Here is a 17,817-nt window from a genome sequence, read left to right as displayed (position 1 = left end):
TGTGTTAAAAAAAGTTCATTTCCATTTTTTATTTGATGTTTCCAAATATAAAAAAGTCAAGATTCTTACACCAATTATCTCAAATGAGACCATGCAAAGCAAAGTGTATACAACAATCATTTCCCCTTCAGTTCTGTGTGATTGACAGAAAATTGAATGGCATATGCCTGGTTGAAAAATTTCACCAGTTTACAAAAAAAAACCCAACAACCCAGCAACAAACATGCAAGGCAGTTGCTACTTTGTGTCTACAAGTTACTTTATAAACTTCTTTAATTAGGAGGCACAATGAACTGAAAATTCTAGCTGCCCAAATTTATCCTGCTACCCCACAGAAAGCACAAGTGACAGCCCCAGCGCTCTGTAAGCTCTGGAGAGTTGAGCTAGTAGACACTATTTGTTATCTGCAGTAGGTTCAGCTCTTGAGTCTGCAGAAGTCAGCTTTTTCTCTTAACAGAAATAAGTCTCCTTAGGGCCTTTCCTCTAAGAAATTTTGCTAGGCTGGGTTCCAAAAGAATAGTGAAGTGTGAAATTTAAAGTGTGACAACTGAAGTATTTTGATGCATTATACAAATTTTTCCTAGTTGCACAGACTAAAGACAGGTGGTTTGCTAAACAGCACTGAAGAAAATCCTGACCCAGTGGTTCTACTTACTCCAAATGTTTCTGACCAAAGAAAATTATACAACAATATTTATAGGCTCACTTTTAAGAAATGGCTGACATTAATACTGTACATATTTTACATGTCAAATACATAGTCCAAGAGTTTATAAAATAAGTTCATGCATTATTACCTCTAATAATATCATATACAAGATACCCAGCCTCCCTCCCCCAGTACTTCTGACATTTCAGGTGGACACAAGTCTTATATACAAAAACAATCCAGTTCTCTCTGCTGTGTGAAGTATATAATTTAAAGAAACTTCAGAGATTACTGAGAAAAAACTACAAAGTGTCAATCTGTGGGATTTAAAATGCTTCCTTTAAAAAAAAAAAAACAAACACCCAGAATACATAACCTCTGTACAAAGAAAAATATAAAAATTCTGGATGATCATGTTTGATCACATTACATAATTTAGGATGAAATGTCATTGGTTAAGTTTTTTTACTTTACTCGTTCCTTTGACAGCATTCATTTGTGAACTAGTATTTATATTTAGTTCAGCTGCATTTACGGCACAAGATCTCATTTTCAAAACAGTGGCACCAATTTTCCTTAAGTGTAACAGTATTCTATTTTTAGCAGCAATCATGTTTTAAAGGTTGACAATTTAGAGAACAAATGTGTAACTATGCTTACTTTCTACTTTATATTCACCAGTTATGATGTTTACATATAGAATCATCTTTCACTTTGCCCCACCTCATTTCTTGCTTGGTCAGCAAAGTACAGAAAAGGTATTCATGTGTTTCTGTTAGATGGGATTCTTGGATTTAAGTGAATATAAAGACAAGTGTAAGACAAATTCTTAGTCCAGGTATGTTCCAGAGCCCCAGTATTTATATAATACCTACTGACCAGCTATAAAAGATGAGATGTTCTAAGGTGCCTTAACAATCTACGTCTGTAACAGCTGAACGAGAAGGCCATTTCACTCAACTGTGATGCAATCAGCACCGACTGGCCTTTACCAGCAAGTTTAACCGATGTCACTAAATTAGAAAACAAAATGTTTTTAAAATTAGTTTACATTGAGGGACGTATTAGTTCTCTTGTATTCTGTGTGAAGAGAGAGTATGGATAAAGGGAACTGGCCATGGAGCATGTTAACGCAAATTCTAGGAGTACAGTTTTCATGATAAGATGTTATCTACTACATGCAATTTGCTTATAGTACCTGCCTAACAATCACTAGCTCTATAGAGTTAAACTTTGTCTTAAAGTGACTGTTGAGTCCCTTTACGGGAATTGGCCATATCAGGTGATGTAATACCACTTGGGAAAATTGACACAAGTTGACAAATTCCTGAAAATAGGGTCATATAGAAAAAACAGTCCAAATCTGGGATCTATGAATTAAAATTGTGATCCTATGAAACAAGTTTTGGGGTTGATGGACTGCTTTAATATCAAGAATTATTGTCATAAATTCCCACAACAGGATTTGTTGAATATGTGAAAATGATTTTGTGTCTATGTGTGTGTGTGTGCTTTGTTAAAACAATTTGAGGGGGGAAAATGTACCCACAAATAAGCTGATGTGACAAAACCCACAGACTGATAGCAAATGGACAAACACTGAAAAAAAATGCTGTGAAAATGCCAACCAAAATAACAAGGTGGGTGGGTGGACTGGAGTAAGGGGGGTACAGTTAAGGCATCTAAAAAAAATTCCACATGGCTTTGGCTTATTAAAATATTTTACACTATCTTTTTTTTTTTTTAAAGAAGATTTGAAAGCATCTGAAAAACATGCAAATTGTTTGAAAATCCTGCATGGCAAATTCAGACAGTTTGCAAGTGTCATTCAGATGTTTGTGAAGGATAATAAAGAAGCCTCTGCCCACAAGACTGCACAAGGTGGAAGAGGTCTTTCCAATTCTCTCTTATCTTACACTAGACGGCAGCCCAGAGGTCTGTGCAGCAGTTACAAACAAGGTGTTACTGTCTGGAAGGGACGGGACTGTAGAGTTTCCATTGGTGGGAGAACAGCCCAGCTTTAGTTTTTCCAGATACTCTGCATGGACAGGCTTGTGGCACTGGAGCACTTTGATGGCATCTTCCACTTTGAACCACTCTCTTTTCCTTCCTAAAAAAACACCAAATGAAATAAAAATAAATATATAATAAAAATAAATGAAGTTAACTTACAATTGTAAGATAACTCAAACTGGCAGATGTGTATTGATCTTCTCTAAAAAGCAGCTAGAAACTAATTTACGATGCAAACTGAATATACACATGTAGTATGAATTTAAAGAATTCAGATAGCAAAAGGAAAGGGAATTTACCTATATTAACAGAATCTTCCCAGTCTTCTAGTATTTCAGTGACAGTAAGAACATAAACGTATGTTCTGTGCTTGCGGTCTTGGTTCTGCTTGAATATAAAAAGAAAAGCATTTTAATCTACAAGAGCTAGTCATGCACATGTTTTGAGTGAAGAATTCAGTGCGGCCTACGTTAGCATAGTTTTCTTGCCAACACAGGCAAGTATACTCAGTCATACAACCCTCAGCACCAGAGTGAATTTATGTTAAGACAAAACATGAGCAGACTTCCTAACCTAGACCAGGGCCTCTCAACCTCGACCATCTATTTCATCACCCAGGATGCAGTTTGTTTCTTTTTTTTTTAAAGAGACGCTGATTCAGTTAGTCTGAGAGGAGGCCTAAGTATGTAAAAGCTTCCTGGTGAACACAGCAAAAGTTGAGAATAGTATGAGGACAGTCCATTTCTAGAATGCCATGTCCTATATGCTCCAACTCAGTTTTTACTCCTATTAAAACTGCCACCTAACCTTGTGTCTAGGTTCAAAATTAAACACAATTGGCCTTAAAGGAAGGGGCTCATCTTCACCTTGACTAAAGTTAACCTTGTTTGCCATAGTCTAAGACGTCAGACAACTGCCCTAATTTTTTTTTTTTTTTACCACAAATCACCCGAGTAATTCACTCAATCAGTATCTTATGTCTTTGGGAATGAAAGAGAACGGGAATAAAACAGAGGCCTCTCTCACTTAAAACATTATGTTTAAGGATCTGTCATCTTAACTCTATGCCTGGAAAATCAATACACTTATTTGCTATGTTCACAAATTAATCAAAATCACCATGGTGACTAGGCAGGAACATTCTAACTTTCCCTTATATTTTTCTAAGGGGAAAGGTACACTGATTACCATTTTCTGTTCAGATTCTATGAAATTTAAATAGTAATTATAAAGCACTTATTACTGTTGCCTTCCCATGTTACACAAACATGAGAAGTTTTCTTTAAAAATCTTGTCAGCATATTCACATATGCACTAATGTGTACCTTGGTTACTCAGTTACAGAAGACTCAGTGTTTTTCAGTTTAACCAGGAGATGGTGCTATTTAACTGGGTAAGGCAAGTGGTGAATTCTGGAAAATTATAGTACCTTAAGAACTTTACTCTTCCAGTGTTACTATATTCTGGGAGTCATCAATTTTACCAGGTGCTGTACAATCAGAATTTTTTCTGATTTCTGAAAAAGGCTAAAAGATAAAATCTTTAAGGACTGTATTTATAGTCCTATCAGCAGGACTAAGCTAACACTTAAAGGGTATCTTGAAAAAAAAAATCACAATGTGTCTGATATACCATGTATCTAGGTCTGAATCTTGTATGAAAATATATTTGAGAACAGCTTGGGTCTCCTGACCTGACCTCATTTCTCCCCACCTTCCATGGAATACTTGTCACTTTCAAATTTCCTCTGCACAAATTCCATTCTGCCTCAAGCAGTAACACATTATAGCAGAGAATTCTATCCTAGTGTCTAGTCTGCGCATCTGAGTTTTGCATCCTCACGGTGTCCTTTCAGGATAAAGTCGTTATGCATATCATCCAGTGTTACATGCTGAAGGCAAAGGGTTCATTTCCAGGCAGTATCCATGAGAGACCTAAGCCCTTAGGTGACACGGAGAATATTGTCGTAATAGTGTATGAAAGTCAAACAGCTTCCACTTCCCTCCCTTCTAAATCCTTATGACTTCCTTGCCTACTGGTAGCTTCAGAGGAATATCTAGTTCAGGCTGCTGCCGATTATCTGGCCTGTTAGGAAGGAAGAAGTCATTAATTCTATCAGCAAGATGAGGATTACTTTTGTAACTCACCTCAAATATGCCCAGGAGTCTGCCCAATTTTCCTTTTACTCCAGCCTATTAAAAAAAAGACGAAATATAAAATTTTTACGTAACAGAATTTATGTGCAAGTTATTTTCTCTGTGTTCCCCTTCCACTGCACAGTCCTGTTCCTTTTACCTGGTACTGTGACAGACTGGAACTTCAGTGTGTGCCACAAACCCAGAATGAAAACTAACAGACTGGCACGTGCCTTCTCTGAAATTGCTTATCCCTTAAGACCCGTCCCTAGAAAACCTTTCCAATTACACACCAACACCCAATGAGAGCCTTATCACTCACTTCTCATTATGCTCTAACTGCTGTTCAAGAAGTTTTTATGGCCCTTGATCTATGCTGTTTTGCTCCTGAGTAAAAGTAAGTTCCATCTCCTATCAGTTGTGAGAAGACAAGCAGGCCAAGTGTGCTTCTGTGCATGTATGTGCCCTCATTTTACTGAACTTTAAGACAAAGCCAGTAAAATAAAAGCAACTGGCTTCCTATATGTATGTCTGAAAATGAATTGTAGCACATGATGAATTTTCTCTCTGTACATTTTTGCTCAGTTAACACTAACCTTGATTTGGGGCAAGGCCATCATGTTATATATTGATCACTGATGAGACTAACTGTTATATAACTGTGTTATTCAGCTCTGGGGGATTTTCACATTGATCTTTAACTATTTTACCAGGTAGAAAAAAATAATCTGCTTACCAAAGTGCTAGCTGTAGTTACGTGCTTTAAAATGTTGAATCAGACAACCAAACAGCACTGTGTGGCCTGCCTGTCTTCATGCCTCTTCCTCGGTGTATTTAGCAAACTGCCTTGTTTGTGAACCTTACCCAGGATGCCCTACTCTCCATCTTACCTCTTCATAAACCTCCCTCACAGCAGCGCCATCAGGCTCTTCCTCAGGCTCCATTCCTCCTCCGGGGACAATCCATTGGTCTGGATACCGACTGCTGCTCACCAACAGGACCTGCAAGCCCGACCATAACTGTAAACCCCAGCCCCAGAAGTACTACGGACATTCACATTTATTTGTTCATGCTACAGCAGCAGAGCTGGGCAATTTCAACAGAAACTGTATGGCCCACAAAACCTAAAATACTGTTTGTCCTTTATAGGAAACTCTGCAAATCCAGGTCAAGAACGGCATTAAGCTTGAAATGTGTACACAGTTATAAAACAAACGAAAAACCCCATACACTATTAATACAGAGTAGTATCCTGCCAGTTCACTTTTTAACAGTATCTGAAACAAGAAGTAAACATCCATCCTGTAAGTGAAAATTTGTGCACTAGGTTAGGTTGGAATTCACCCAAGTTGAGAGGACGGAGGTGGGGAAAGACTATGATAAATAACCAAATGATGTTTATGACAGTAACAGGCAGGCGTCTTGACCAACTTGAACAGAAATGTCTGCAAAATTACCTTAGTATATTGCCTTCAAGCAAATGCAAACAGTTCTCTCCAGAAATTAATCAGCTGACAGCAAAGCTTGATCCTCAGTGCGGATTCTGGTTTTCTGACACTGTGCCAACTGTCTGCCCAGCTTTGTCCCTATTGCCAGATAAAGGGCTGGCCCTTGGGAATTTACAGCCAGCCCAGGATTCACCTACAAGAGTAAGCTCCAGAACCCAATCTGCCCAAATGGAAACTTCCAGGCTGACAGCAGTTTACAAGTCCCACCTTTCCCCCAAACCTCAAGAAAACTGGGTTGGGAGATGAGGGAAGGACTTCAAATGCACAACTCCCCTCGATCTGAGAAGCAGCAGCACGCCTCGGCCTACAGACACACCATCGCCACACAGTGGTGGATTGACTAACACTCAAGAATCCTGAGCAGTTTCTCTCAATTCTGATCTGGACAGGACTTTACTACATCACTCCTCCGAGTATGTAACAGGCAGAACGGAGGGCACGTCTAGAGAAAGCACTGTAAATTAACAACTGACAGAGCCTTAGCTAAAGTACTAACGGGGTTTCCCAGGTGGCTCACTGGTAAAGAATCCACCTGCCAATGCCGGAGACGCAGGTTTGCCCTCTGGGTCAGGAAGATCCCCTGGAGGAGGAAATGGCCACCCACTCCAATATTCTTATTGGGAAAATCCCATGGCCAGAGGAGCCTGGTGGGCTACAGTCCACGGAGTCACAAAGAAATCAGACATGACTGAGCACCCAACTGGCTGACATTGAGGGCACCACCAAGTCCAAACATAGAAATTTTGGTAAAGTGAAATGTAAGACAGCCTTAAATTTAAGCTTTCTTAGTTACAGCATCCTCCTCTGCAAAAAGAAGTAACTAGCCTTGCAAGACTGTTGAGTGTTAAGGAGTATAACATACCTCAGATCCTAGCCCACGTGAGTAGGCCAAGCACAATGGGCCTCATTGTACCCACTACCGTGAGTACTGTTGGCCATCACAGTTGGATCTTCTGCTTTCCCACCAACTGAGTTGGATTCATCTGTCAAGACAAGTTTGTTCCCCAGATTTTGCCAGTTGCACTTGTTTTTGTAATCACTGAACGTTAATGATAAAATGAGGGCAGGAAGTAGTTATCAAAAAGGCTCTGCAAAAATTCATTAAAGATGGATTGTTAAAAATTGCTATCAAATTAAGTATGGCTAAGATTACTTTAAAAAAAAAAAAAAAAAAAAACCCAGAAGAAGGAAATTTTAAAAATCTAGAAAGTTAAAATCCTACTTTATACCAAGTGGAACTGCAAATCAGATTTCACCTTTGGATTTTATTCAAAAAGTATACTTGCCAATTGTCTATGGTATTCAAAGGCTGTGACCCTATATCAAGACTGGCAAATGAATATGTTTTTAAATTAGAACAAAAAAGGTTTAAGGTACAAAAGTGTTATATCCTGTATCATAGAAAAAGCAAATGGTAACCACCAGTTCTGACCACAGAGCTGGAAGCTTCTTTTCCTGGTTCCTAGGCATGAGTTAGGGATAAACTGGTTTCTAGTATCTGGATAAAATTCTTACTGCCTAATTCTATGCTCTAAAAGCAACCTCCTTGATCACCTTCATAATGGAACAGGGTGGTGCAGGGAACTAGCCACCAGAAAAGTACATCTTCATTGAGTAAACAGGGAGTTTCAAAACCATCGATATTCATAATGTTCTGAAAAATAATGAAATTCAGCGTCATGTATCTAGGTCAATGACTAATATGTTCCTATTTGACCACAACAGTCTTTAAGAATTAATTTACATAAGGTTAATAATCTTGAAAAACCATTAGAACAGTCTGTGTCTGTTTCTGAACTAACACCTAAGCTTCCAATTTAAACCCAAATCTTTATATACAGGACATCACTGTCATATGACTGAACTTCTCTTCCAAATGATTTAGCTGAGAAACCAAGAAATTGTGCTGCAAGAGTCCCTTGACATTCTAAAGCGATTAAATTTTATCAAGCCATTAACTCCAAATGTATCTTTCCAAAAATGATCAATTTAAAATGAGTAATACCTAAGGTACAACATCCAAATGTTTAGATAATCAGTATCTAAACAACTAGATTAAGAGATCTGATAATGAGGCTTTGGTGATGGTACAGATTTGGAAACTGGTATGTTATTAAGTACTTGCCTGCTCATCTTGAGTACCTGGGAGTGCAGACGAGGTCAAGGCTATGTGGTAGGGGAAGGGGGTGGGTGGGATTAAGAAAAGAAATCTAAACAGTATAAGCAGAGATAAGGACAGTTAAAACCCCTACTATAGACTGGAAGAATCTAAACCCACACCACAGAATATTATTATTCAGTATCTCCCTCTCAATTCCTGCAAAGCCATCTTAACATTCTATAACATCCCCAGTGTACCAGATCTACAATGCAGCTTTAGGATGCAAACTAATGCTCTAAGAAAGGTGTTACTAAAAACAGAAACTTCTAGAGAGAAGGGTTCTCACACTATCCACCTCTATCCATACTTTTGTCTCAAAATAATGCTTATCACAATTTTTAAATTCTACAGCTGCATTAGAACATCCCTGGTGGCTCAGAGGTTAAAGAGTCTGCCCACAATGCGGAAGACCTGGGTCGATCCCTGGGTCGGGAAGTTCCCCTGGAGAAGGAAATGGCAACCCACTCCAGTATTCTTGCCTGGAGAATCCCAAGGACAGAGGAGCCTGGTGGGCTATAGTTCACAGGGTCACAGAGTCGGACACGACTGAGCGACTTCACTCACGACTTCACTCTCGCTGCATTAACCTTTACAGACTTCTTTCTACTCTCAGACAGCTAAAAAGTATTCATAATTTTACTGGCTTCACAATCCTAGGTTGGCTCTTAGATGTCTGTGATGCAAAATCTGAGAGAAAGTGGTGAAATTTGCTGGAAGTTGTGCAAGACAAAAGGTGTGCAGCTGCTATGAGGTAAGTCTATTGATATTTGCCACTAAATATATATATGTGAATGAATATATTTATGTATTAGGTTGGGAGAAAAGTTCTTTCAGATTTTTCCATAAGATGGTACGTAAAAATCCAAAGAAAATATTTTTGGTCAGTATTTGTTGTTGTTCAGTTGCTAAATCATGTCTGACTCTTTGCAACCTCAGGGACTGCAGAACACCGGGCTCCTCTGTCCTCCACTATCTCCCTGTTTGCTCAAATTCATGTCCATTGAGTCAGTGATGCTATCTACCCATCTCATCCTCTGCTGCCCCCTTCTCATTTTGCTTTCAATCTTTCCCATTATCAGAGTCTTTTCTAATGTGCTCTTCACATCAGGTGGACAAAGTATTGGAGCTTCAGCATCAGTTCTTCCAACGAATATTCAGGATTGGTTTCCTTTAGGATTGGCTGGTTTGATCTCCCTGTAGTCCAAGAGACTCTCCAGTATCTTCTCCAGAACCACAGTTTGAAAGTATCAATTCTTCGGCATTCAGCCTTCTTTAAGGTCCGAATTTCACATGTGTACATGACCACTGGAAAAAGCACGGCTTTAACTATATGGACCTTTGTCGGCAAAATGATGCCTCTGCTTTTTAATATGCTGTCTAGGTTTGTCATAGCTTTCCTTCCAACCCCAATATTACTGTTATTTATGAAAGAAATGACCAAAGCTTTAAAATAAATGGTATTACTGAGGTAACAAAGGATAGGTTACAAAAACTCTTTCAATAAGAGGATACACTAACAGCTGACAGGTCCATACATGGTCATTCATAGGTTTTAAATTCTCTTTCAACTACTTTTCTAGACCTATTAGATTTTGTGCGTCGGACAAGATGATAAAGACGAAAGTTGACACTTAACTTTCCAGATAAGCCAGAGCTGAGACCACAGGAAAGATTTATAAAAAGGAGGCTAGTCAACCCACCAAGTTGCAGGATTAGACTTGAATCACACTCAAACCCCAACGCCAATGGCATTAGAGTGGTGAAAAGTGAAGACACTTCTTCCCCAATTCGACCTGGCCACCTTCATATCAGCATTCCTCCCACTACACTATCAGATCTTATCCCTCTTTTCATGTATTGGTCAATTATCAGAATAAAATACTATTCACTTGGCATTGTTGAGAAGTTATTTTTCATATGTGTTTTTCTTAGATACCCAATGTTTCAAGATTTGGAACAGAGGTATCTCTCACTTTTAGTAGCAACAGTATAGTGATAATCAACTTGGAACCAGCCCTGAATCTTGCTGGACAAAGGTTTGTCTGTGAATTGGAATAATATTCCAATAATATTCTATAATATTACTCTATATCACCCAAGTCCTCCTCACTGAGGGATGTGTAAAAGCGTGTGAACTAGGATATGCTGTTCGATGTCTACCTAATACAGCCATGCCCTCAGAGGTGGAAGGTACATGGGACTGTTGGTTCCCTACACCAAGGGGCCCCAAATTGCCCTGTGGTTCAGCTTTTACCCTTACGATGGCTCTTGGTCACAGCCTGCCTCCAGGAACAAGCGAAAGTGAAAGCTGCTCAGTCCTGTCCGACTCTTTGCGATCCCATGGACTCTAGCATACCAGGCTCCTCTGTCCATGGAATTCTCCAGACCAGAATACTGGAGTGGTAGCTGTTCCTTTTTCCAGGGGATCTTCCCAATGCAGGGATGGAACTCAAGTCTCCCACATCGCAGGTGGATTCTTTACTATCTGAGCCACCAGGGAAGTGAACAAGTAGTCACTATAAATTACCACATCTTTCTCAGAAAACACAAAGCTATTCAGAGAACCCCTTAAGTGATCCCTAAATATAAGAATAAAGAATTTTACTTTGCAAATTGTATCTGTATATTTAGAAGCTGTTTTGGGGTTGTTGGTCTTTCTTTCCCACATTATCACAAAGAAGAACACGAATGGTTAAAACTATCTCTACTGTACTTAACGGTTTTATAGGCGTTTGGCCAAAATTAGGGCAGCAGTATATTAGGAACACCCACTATGCACATATACATTTTAAAAGGTAGTAAGTTACAATAATAGTTAATATATCCACTAGCCACTACCAAGTTCTATTACTCACAAACTAGTACTACTTTTTGGGCTACAGAGGCAGAGTGCTGTAAGATCAGAAATAAAGACACATTCTGTGAAAATGTATTTAACCCAGATTATATGGATTGGTAGATAATGCTAAGCTGTGTTGACCATGACTTTTTTCTCCCAGCATGTTAATGTTCTGAAGTGGGATAAACTTCCCACTGGGGATGGGATAAAGTTTCACAAAATTGGAGAAAGCCTTGGTGATACACCAAAATCCGTAAGAATAAATACGGATGCAAATCGTACATGAGGGCCTTCCCTTGAAGAAGTGGCTGACTGGGTAGGCTAAGCAGCCCTTCTCTAGGTCTAGGAAAGCTGCAGGCACAGATGAAGGAGGCTGGTGACATCTCCCGGCAGTTAGAAAAGGCCACCTTTGGATAGTTAATTCTGATGAAAGTGGTTTCCATCTGAAGTAAGAACCTTCAAGGACTCAACGCTCTTGATACATGTCTGAAAAGGCTTATTGATTCTAAGGGTTAAAGTACTAGTAGAGAGAGGCCGTAATATTTCTTAGTAGTAGTGTTTGTTGCTCAGTTGTGTCCAACTCTTTGCAACCCCATGGACTATAGCCTGTCAGGCTCCTCTGTCCATGGGATTCTCCAAGGAAGAATACTCGAGTTATTTACCACTCCCTTCTCCAGGGGATCTTCCTGACGAGGATGTAACCGGGTCTCCTGCATTGCAGACAGATTCTTTACCACCTGAGCTACAGGGACGGCTTAGTTTTTGTTTATTAGAGCTCTGGTTTAGAGTTCCACAGGTTTCAAGGCTACTGGCTCAGCGAGCTTACAAGCCAATTACAGCAAAAAGTCCAAATGCAAGTTCTTAAGACTGTATGTTTCTCACTTGCAACTGTGCCTGGATTCCACCCAGGATCAAGTCATTTCTGTTTCTCTCTTTAGAATTCTATCCTATTTTGCTGCCAGATAATCCCCAAACTTGAATAAATCTAAAACTGAAATACAGCAAGCAACTCCTTAATCTTACACTGAAGGTGCTCTTCATTTTTCAGCCACTATTTTTCCTCTGTTCTCCTAAGCTACAGTTCAATTAGACCACAGCCCCAAGTCTTGCTCTGTTTATGCTGTTTGGTCCTTCCTTACCCACTCACTGAAATCCAACTCCAAATGACTCATGCTGGATCTTAACTCTGGAGCTCCTCATGGTACTTTTGCCTGCATGCTAAGTCGCTCAGTCATGTCTGACTCTTTGCGACTCTGTGGACTGTAGTGCTCTTGGCTCCTCTGTTCATGGGATTCTCCAGGCAAGAATACTAGAGTACTAGTAATACTAGAATACTAATTTTGCCCTTTCCTACTCCAGTGGATGTTCCTGACCCAGGGATCTAATCCATGTCTCTTTTGTCCCCTGCACTGGCAGGTGGGTTCTTTACCGCTAGCACCAGATGGGAAGCCCGACAGTACTTCACCAGCACTTTATTGCCTTTTATAGGCTTCTCTGATGGGTCAAAGGGTAACGAGTCTGCCTGCAATGCAGGAGACCCGGGTTTGATCCCTGGGTCTGGAAGATCCCCTGGAAAAGGGAATAGCAGCATCCCACTCCAGTACTCTTGCCTGGAGAATTTTTTTATGGAGCCTGGAGGGCTACAATCCATGGGGTTGCAAAGTGTCGGATACGACTTTTTTTCTTTTCATATCAGTCATCTGTCTAACCTCCTGCTATACAGAGCATGTTCCTTAGGAGCCGACACTTTTCATCTTGCAACCTGGTTCCAACCATCATATATGCAAATACGTTCAATGGAATCCATTTCAGGTTTCCTTTCGTGAATGTACTGTCCACTTTCACAGCAAAGGCAGAGATCCCAGCTCCTCTATAGAATACTTATTTGTTGTCTTGACTGGAAGCCCAACTGTCAAAAGGGTGGTTCCCTATAGAAACAACTAGTTGGAGAGGATCAAATGAACAAGAGATTTAGAAATAAAGGGCCTGGGCTCAAAATGATCTGTCAGCTTCTGTGACCTTGAGACAAGTTACTTCCATTGCCTAATTTCTTCCTTTACAGATGCTAATGTTTATTATCTACCTCACAGGGAAGAAAGAGATGCAATGGGAAAATACATAAAACCACACCCCAAAGAATAAAAACTGCTGCGAGAACACCCTTCTGTCCTACAAAAACCTATTCTAAAGTCTACTTAGAACCCCTTTAAGTAGAGAGCCAGACTGGAACACTGCACAGCTTGAGGGTCAAAAAGCAATTACTATTTTATTTCACTTTAAACTCTATAAACACAACAAGAGAAACGAAGATCCTAAAGATCCAAACCAGACGTTAAAGCTGGCTGTGCATTATTTAAAGAATTCCAGAACCTTCCCTCAGAGCATATTCTCTAACAAACTGATTGACTTGGTTTCGCAACCTCCGGGTTATCACATTTACAAAGTTTTACGTAATAAGCTTATCTAATAAATTCTTCAAATCTTGCTCTTTATTTTATAATGGCACTGGTCTCTTGATTCCACTAGAGGCTAGGAATCTAGCATTTATTACAGTAGCTGCTACTGCTAAGTCACTTCAGTCGTGTCCGACTCTGTGCGACCCCATAGACGACAGCCCACCAGGCTCCCCCGTCCCTGGGATTCTCCAGGCAAGAACACTGGAGTGGGTTGCCGCCTCCTTCTCCAATGCATCAAAGTGAAAAGTGAAAGTGAAGTCGCTCAGTCGTCTCCGACCCTCAGCGACCCCATGGACTGCAGCCTTCCAGGCTCCTCCGTCCATGGGATTTTCCAGGCAAGAGTATTGGAGTGGGGTGCCATTGCCTTCTCTGTTATTACTGTAGAAATAATTTCAAAGCAGAAAACCAACTCATTTATCTGCTACGATCAACTTCTGATGCTCTCCTCAGACTCTTGCTTTACCATTCACACAATACAAGCCATTTCAATTTCCTCCCATTTCCCATATTTTCCCCTGGGAACCTTCGTTTTCACAAAGCCTGAATTCCATGTTCACATTATGGCAAGACTTCAAAGTCACTACTTTAAAGTCTTCCAAACTCAGCCTTGGATGATCTCACTCATTCAGCAAACCTTGTGCACCCAACTGCTCTGGGCCTAGCCCTGTGCTCAGAGCCCAGCATCAGCAGGGACCAGATGCTGAATTCCAACTCTACCATTTCCTAATTACCTCATTTGGGCAAAGTACTTCTGATTTGCAACTGTCTCCTCACCTATAAAGCTGCAGTTAAGAGGAGTAAATGTAACAAACTTAAATGTCTTCAGGCAGTGCCCAGCACCTAGTTAGCACTCAACTAAGAAAATAATTATACAATAGTGAGCCAATCAGATAAGATTCTTGACCTATCTTGATCACTTCTGGTAAGTATTATTTTATATTTAAAGTTTGCTTTGTGCTAACGTGGTCCTTCCCTCAAGGACCTTCTAATCTTTTTAACAGAATGCACTTAAAAAACCCGTTGACTTTGTAAATGCTAAAAGCCATTCTCTACTTTCTGGCTCTCCTAAACAGGCCCAGCCCCAAAACATCAACTTCTCTAGAAAACTCCTTTGGAATTTAAATTCCAATAGAGACCCTCAACTGAGCACGAGATCAACACTAAAAGGCTTGGTTTCTTTTAAAAAAATTAAAGAGTTTGAAGAGCACCATTCTGAGGTACTTTGATTTTTGTTAGCATAACAATATAAGCCACTGAGAGTACACTATGTCATACTCATCCTAACTACAGGGACTAGCAATAAGGAAGCCATTAAATTCCTGCCTCCAGCTTTAGCTTAATATTTTATTGGACATAATTGGATATGGAAACAGAACTCAATGTTAATGCTTTTCCTGTCTAACCATTTAGAAGTGGCAATGCTACAAGATTTTCATCAGCTACCAATCGACTTTATTGCTCCACGCAAAATAAAACTAGTAAACCATTTTTAAATTAAATATACGAAACCGAAGTAAGTATAAACTGTTCTCCAGAAAAACCTCAACGGCCTTACTATCAACCCAATGCTGATGAGTGAATTAACAGAAGACTGCTGCTTCCTCTTAGAACAAGAAAGACTGCTCCTCGCCAGATGTCAAGAAAAACATACCAAAGAAGCTCTGATAAATATGCAAAGGTAGAGATTACCGTCAGAAAATGGCAACTTTGCCCACCTCTAGTCCACCTTCTCCCTTCTGGTGATTCCACGGTTTTCACTACTCATCATTCTATAGTCAGAAAACTTTAAAAGAGGAGGCTTTTTTTGTTTTTTTAATCCAGTATAAATACGCCAAGTGCTTGTAAACTAAAGGATCCACCAAAAAGTGGAACTGATAGAACCAGACCGAATGGGTTTTTAAAGCACGGGGACTGTCTGGATATTCCATAATCATGCCTACATTCATCTGAAGCCGCAAACTGCTATTTCAGGGGAGAGGAAAATATAACAAGAGGCAGAAGGGCTGGGGCTGCAACATTCACGCCATTTCTACCCTCTGTTAGTACTCAGCGTTTTATTTGGTTTCACGCTCCATTTGCAGGTTAAAGTGGTGACTCCCGCTAGGCGGGAGCAAGACGGCCCGGGACCCTCCAGGGGGCCAGGAGGCGTCTCGGCCTCCCGTCCTAACCACGGCCCCGTGGGAGAGCGCAGGGCTGGGTGAGCCCCTTTGTTTCCACAATCAACCCAGAGAAAGGAAGGAAGGAGAGAGGGAGGGCGGGAGGGAAGGAGGGAGGGGGCTAATCCCTTCCAGCCCTGAGGCTAGGCGGAGGGTCTGCTGAGAAGGGGATGGAGAAAGGGAAGGGCAAGCGCAAAGACATCCCATCCCGGCCAGCCCGGACTCCCACACCAACCCCGCCCCGGCGCCCTAGCGGAGGGGACCAAGCGCGCCGGCCGCCCTCACCTCGTCCTCCTGCTCGCTCCGGAAGCAGAGGCACGCCGCCCGCTTCTTGAAGCCCTCGCGGTCATAGGTCCGCGTCTGGTTGGGCTTGAACTTCATCATAGAGGAGGGTTCTTGCTGCCGCTGCTGCCCCGGCCGCCGCCACCCCGCCGGGCAGTGGGGTCGAGGGCGAGTCGGGGCGCAGGGAAGCGAGGAGGCGGCGCGGGGAAGGGCAGCGAGGCCGGGTCAGTCCCGGAGCAGACGACCGCTCCGACGCGGGGCAGAGCGCGAGCGTCGGTCACTGGAGCCCGGGAACCGGGGTGGAAGCGCCGCCTCTGCCCGGGCGTCCGCCGCTCTCCATGGAGCCCGCCGCACGCTCGCCTCCGCTCTCTCCTGCTGCCGCCTTCGCTGCCGGAGAAAGCGAGGCTCCAGGCTCGCGCCACGAGGAGACAGTTGCCGGAACTGGCGCCTACTGGGCAGCAGCGCCGCGGCAGCTTCGCACCGCCCCCTTCGCCGTATTTAAGGGGCCGCGCACGCCCCGCCCCCCCTCGGCGCACCGCCCTGCGCGCCTGCGCGCCGGGAACCGTTGCGACGGGGGAGGGGCGCCGGGGGCGGGGCCTCAGCCTTCAGGCGGCAGGATTTCGGCGGGGCGGGCGGGCTGGTGCTCCGCCCCAGCGCGGGAGAACCGGCATTCTAGGTAGGTGCCCTCGAATGGAAAGAAGCAAAGAAGTCTCCCCCAGTGTTTATAAGTCTCGTAGTGTTACCTGCGAGGACCTTAAATAGCCTCTCCGCGAGCGGGGCCTAACCACATACCTCCTCGGCAAAATCGCTCCTGGTCAGAAAACGCCTGGAGGCCTCGTTGCGCTGGCAGCCTCTGTAGTGACTGTGTAGACGTCCAGAGAGCGCCCGTCAAGTGCAGGGCGGACGAGTGAGGCCTGGAAAGGTGAAGACGTTGATGAAGACGTTTTATTGTTTTTGTTTTGCAGGGGAAGGGAGAAAGCACATTTCCTTTTTATTTTTTAATCTTTGGTTGGGGGTAGCATTACTTGTATTCTTTCAAGAGTCAACTGAAGCTTAGACGTTTGTTAGAAGCCCTGGATAACGGCTCCCATTTTATCCCGCCTTCCAGAATGCACTCATTAATGCTGGCTACGGCTAATATCTTCTGAGTGTATTTCTTGCTAAGTAACAGACATGGCCAGGTGTTGGGGCAGCCATCACCAAATAGAATGGAATGTCTGCTATCTAGGGGCGCTCAGTCTCTCGGGGACTTGGGACAAACGATTTTTGTGTTTTCTCACAAGCGCCAGGATAGGAGCCAGGAGACCTACCTTAATGTGAAGGAAGTTGGTAAGGACGCCCAGGGGAGCCCCTCACCCCGCTCCATCCTGTCACCTCCACAGGGCCCGGGCCGCCTAGGTCCAGCCCCATCTAACAGTTCAGTTTTCATTCCTGGAGGGCCTCCTGAGTGCCAGGCCCTGGCATCTCAAACCAGCCCCTGCCCTGCCCGGAGCGTAGGCACCTGAGAGCCGACAAATATTAAGCAATCACCCAAGTACGTGTAAAACGACAAATGTGACAAGGTCTCAGGTGGTAGAGGGTATTATGGGGAGATCTGACCAGATCTGCAAGTCAGAAA

At 42.4% G+C, this 17,817-nt stretch overlaps 1 protein-coding gene and 1 long non-coding RNA gene across 3 annotated transcripts in view; one reads left to right on the top strand and one right to left on the bottom strand.

Annotated features, from left to right (window-relative positions):
• On the bottom strand, positions 1-16,670 carry NUDT4 (nudix hydrolase 4). 2 transcript variants are annotated; one of them, XM_027967201.2, is made up of 5 exons: positions 16,203-16,670; positions 5,688-5,798; positions 4,810-4,854; positions 2,962-3,049; positions 1-2,759 (listed from the first exon to the last, which is right to left on the bottom strand). In XM_027967201.2, exons 1-5 carry the CDS (start codon positions 16,299-16,301, stop codon positions 2,557-2,559), a joined length of 546 nt encoding a protein of 181 aa, XP_027823002.1. In that variant the 5' UTR covers positions 16,302-16,670; the 3' UTR covers positions 1-2,556. The 2 variants fall into 2 exon arrangements, with proteins under 2 accessions (XP_027823002.1, XP_014950084.1); XM_015094598.3 differs by having other exon boundaries at positions 2,962-3,046.
• Positions 16,671-16,799: 129 nt separating this feature from the next.
• LOC105607931 (uncharacterized) overlaps positions 16,800-17,817 on the top strand; it is a 64,218-nt gene continuing 63,200 nt past the window's right edge. The window contains exon 1 of the long non-coding RNA XR_001039073.4: positions 16,800-16,875. This is a non-coding gene — a long non-coding RNA (uncharacterized LOC105607931). The remainder of the gene's footprint in view (positions 16,876-17,817) is intronic.

The sequence above is a fragment of the Ovis aries genome, chromosome 3, assembly GCF_016772045.2.
Source record: "Ovis aries strain OAR_USU_Benz2616 breed Rambouillet chromosome 3, ARS-UI_Ramb_v3.0, whole genome shotgun sequence".
NCBI lineage: Eukaryota > Metazoa > Chordata > Mammalia > Artiodactyla > Bovidae > Ovis > Ovis aries.
Note: the sequence above shows the minus strand (reverse complement) of the source record. Positions and strands in the feature narration are given on the sequence as shown.